Source organism: Diaphorina citri, unplaced genomic scaffold (genome assembly GCF_000475195.1).
Source record: "Diaphorina citri unplaced genomic scaffold, Diaci psyllid genome assembly version 1.1 scaffold2497, whole genome shotgun sequence".
Classification (NCBI taxonomy): Eukaryota; Metazoa; Arthropoda; class Insecta; order Hemiptera; family Psyllidae; genus Diaphorina; species Diaphorina citri.
The window spans coordinates 33,551-35,581 of record NW_007379918.1 but is presented as its reverse complement, the minus strand read 5'-3'; the positions used below and the strand labels follow the sequence as shown (position 1 = coordinate 35,581).

The 2,031-nt window shown below is 41.9% G+C and overlaps 1 protein-coding gene across 1 annotated transcript; it reads right to left on the bottom strand.

The window, feature by feature from the left end:
- Window positions 1-670: 670 nt before the first annotated feature.
- LOC108253665 (ATP-dependent RNA helicase glh-4-like) lies at window positions 671-1,105 on the bottom strand. Its single transcript, XM_017448035.1, has one exon. The coding sequence runs from the start codon at window positions 1,103-1,105 to the stop codon at window positions 671-673; it is 435 nt and encodes a 144-aa protein (XP_017303524.1).
- Window positions 1,106-2,031: the final 926 nt, after the last annotated feature.

Below are 2,031 nucleotides of genomic sequence, written 5' to 3'. Positions count from 1 at the left end.
TTCCAGGTGTTGCTTGCTTCAATCTCGGTTGGTTCCTGACCATTTTCCCTCATCAACGTGTAGAAGATGTACTGGTGGTGGCTCATCGTCTCATCGTCCGTCACTCGCCAGTCCGTTATCTTTCTCCACAGGTTTTGAGAACACATCGTGATGTCGATGATGGAGTTGGATTCCCCTCTTACAAACGTTGGTTTATTTCCCCTGTTCACTATTTCTAGATCCATTTCAGCAGCCCATTCTGACAGGATTGTTCCTCGATCGTCTTCTTTTCTAGCGTTCCAATAGAATGATTTTGAGTTGAAATCGCCACCCACCACATACTTTGTACATTTCGATGCTCTTATAGCCAGTTTGAGTCCATCCAAAAACTTCACAAACACTGGAAGTGGGACATTTGGCGAGATGTAGCAGCTGAAAATTTGTACCTCATTTGTCACAATCCAGACAAATCCGTCGCCATTACCTGTCTCATACACTTTTACATCCTTATTGTACACTTTCAACGCTGTATCTCGCTTTTTGTCCACAAACCATCCAGCAGTATCCATAAGATTCTTGTTAGGTTCACTTGCCACTAAAATATCCACATGGTTTTCTTCAATTATTTTATCTGCTAAATCATGTGCAGCCGGTGACCTTTCCAAATTTATCTGAAGAAAACTAATCATTTTTAATTGTTACTGCCGCACTCTCCTCCGGAAGTGATATCCATATCCATATCTGGGTCAACAACCTTTTCTTCATTGATTTCCTTCAGCACAATTTCGTCATCGTTTTCCTTTCTAATGTTTTTCAGAGTATTCCAGGTTGCTTCTTGTATTCTCCTTTTGCTTGTAGGACATATTGTAGATCCGGTTCTATGCCCTTCTCTATTACATGTTGCACAGAAACTTCCACTTGTGCAGTCTTTGCTCAGATGTCCTACTTGTGTACAGTTCAAGCATTTCCTATCGTTCCTCTTCTCCTTACAGATGTCAGAGTGATGTCCGAGTTCCAAGCAGTTATAGCACAGCATCACATTCACTTTCGGCTTCACTCTGCACATGGTCCAATTTATTTTGACTTCTCCCATTCTCAGCAAGTCTTCAGCTGCGTTTGCCGGCATGGAAACCGTAGCAATTTGTGTACCAGCTCTTCCTAGTCTCAAACTTTTGACTTCCGTCTCGTGCACCTTTGTGGACTGTTTGATGAAGAATTCGATCTCCTTACCGTTTATAGGTGATGATGATGGTGATGATGATGGTGATGATGATGGTGATGATGATGGTGATGATGATGGTGATGATGATGGTGATGATGATGGTGATGATGATGGTGATGATGATGGTGATGATGATGGTGATGATGATGGTGATGATGATGGTGATGATGATGGTGATGATGATGGTGATGATGATGGTGATGATGATGGTGATGATGATGGTGATGATGATGGTGATGATGATGGTGATGATGATGGTGATGATGATGGTGATGATGATGGTGATGATGATGGTGATGATGATGGTGATGATGATGGTGATGATGATGGTGATGATGATGGTGATGATGATGGTGATGATGATGGTGATGATGATGGTGATGATGATGGTGATGATGATGGTGATGATGATGGTGATGATGATGGTGATGATGATGGTGATGATGATGGTGATGATGATGGTGATGATGATGGTGATGATGATGGTGATGATGATGGTGATGATGATGGTGATGATGATGGTGATGATGATGGTGATGATGATGGTGATGATGATGGTGATGATGATGGTGATGATGATGGTGATGATGATGGTGATGATGATGGTGATGATGATGGTGATGATGATGGTGATGATGATGGTGATGATGATGGTGATGATGATGGTGATGATGATGGTGATGATGATGGTGATGATGATGGTGATGATGATGGTGATGATGATGGTGATGATGATGGTGATGATGATGGTGATGATGATGGTGATGATGATGGTGATGATGATGGTGATGATGATGGTGATGATGATGGTGATGATGATGGTGATGATG

Excerpts from the sequence above, each read along its gene's own strand:
- LOC108253665 (XM_017448035.1), bottom strand. The coding sequence starts at position 1,105 with ATGCCGGCAAACGCAGCTGAAGACTTGCTGAGAATGGGAGAAGTCAAA.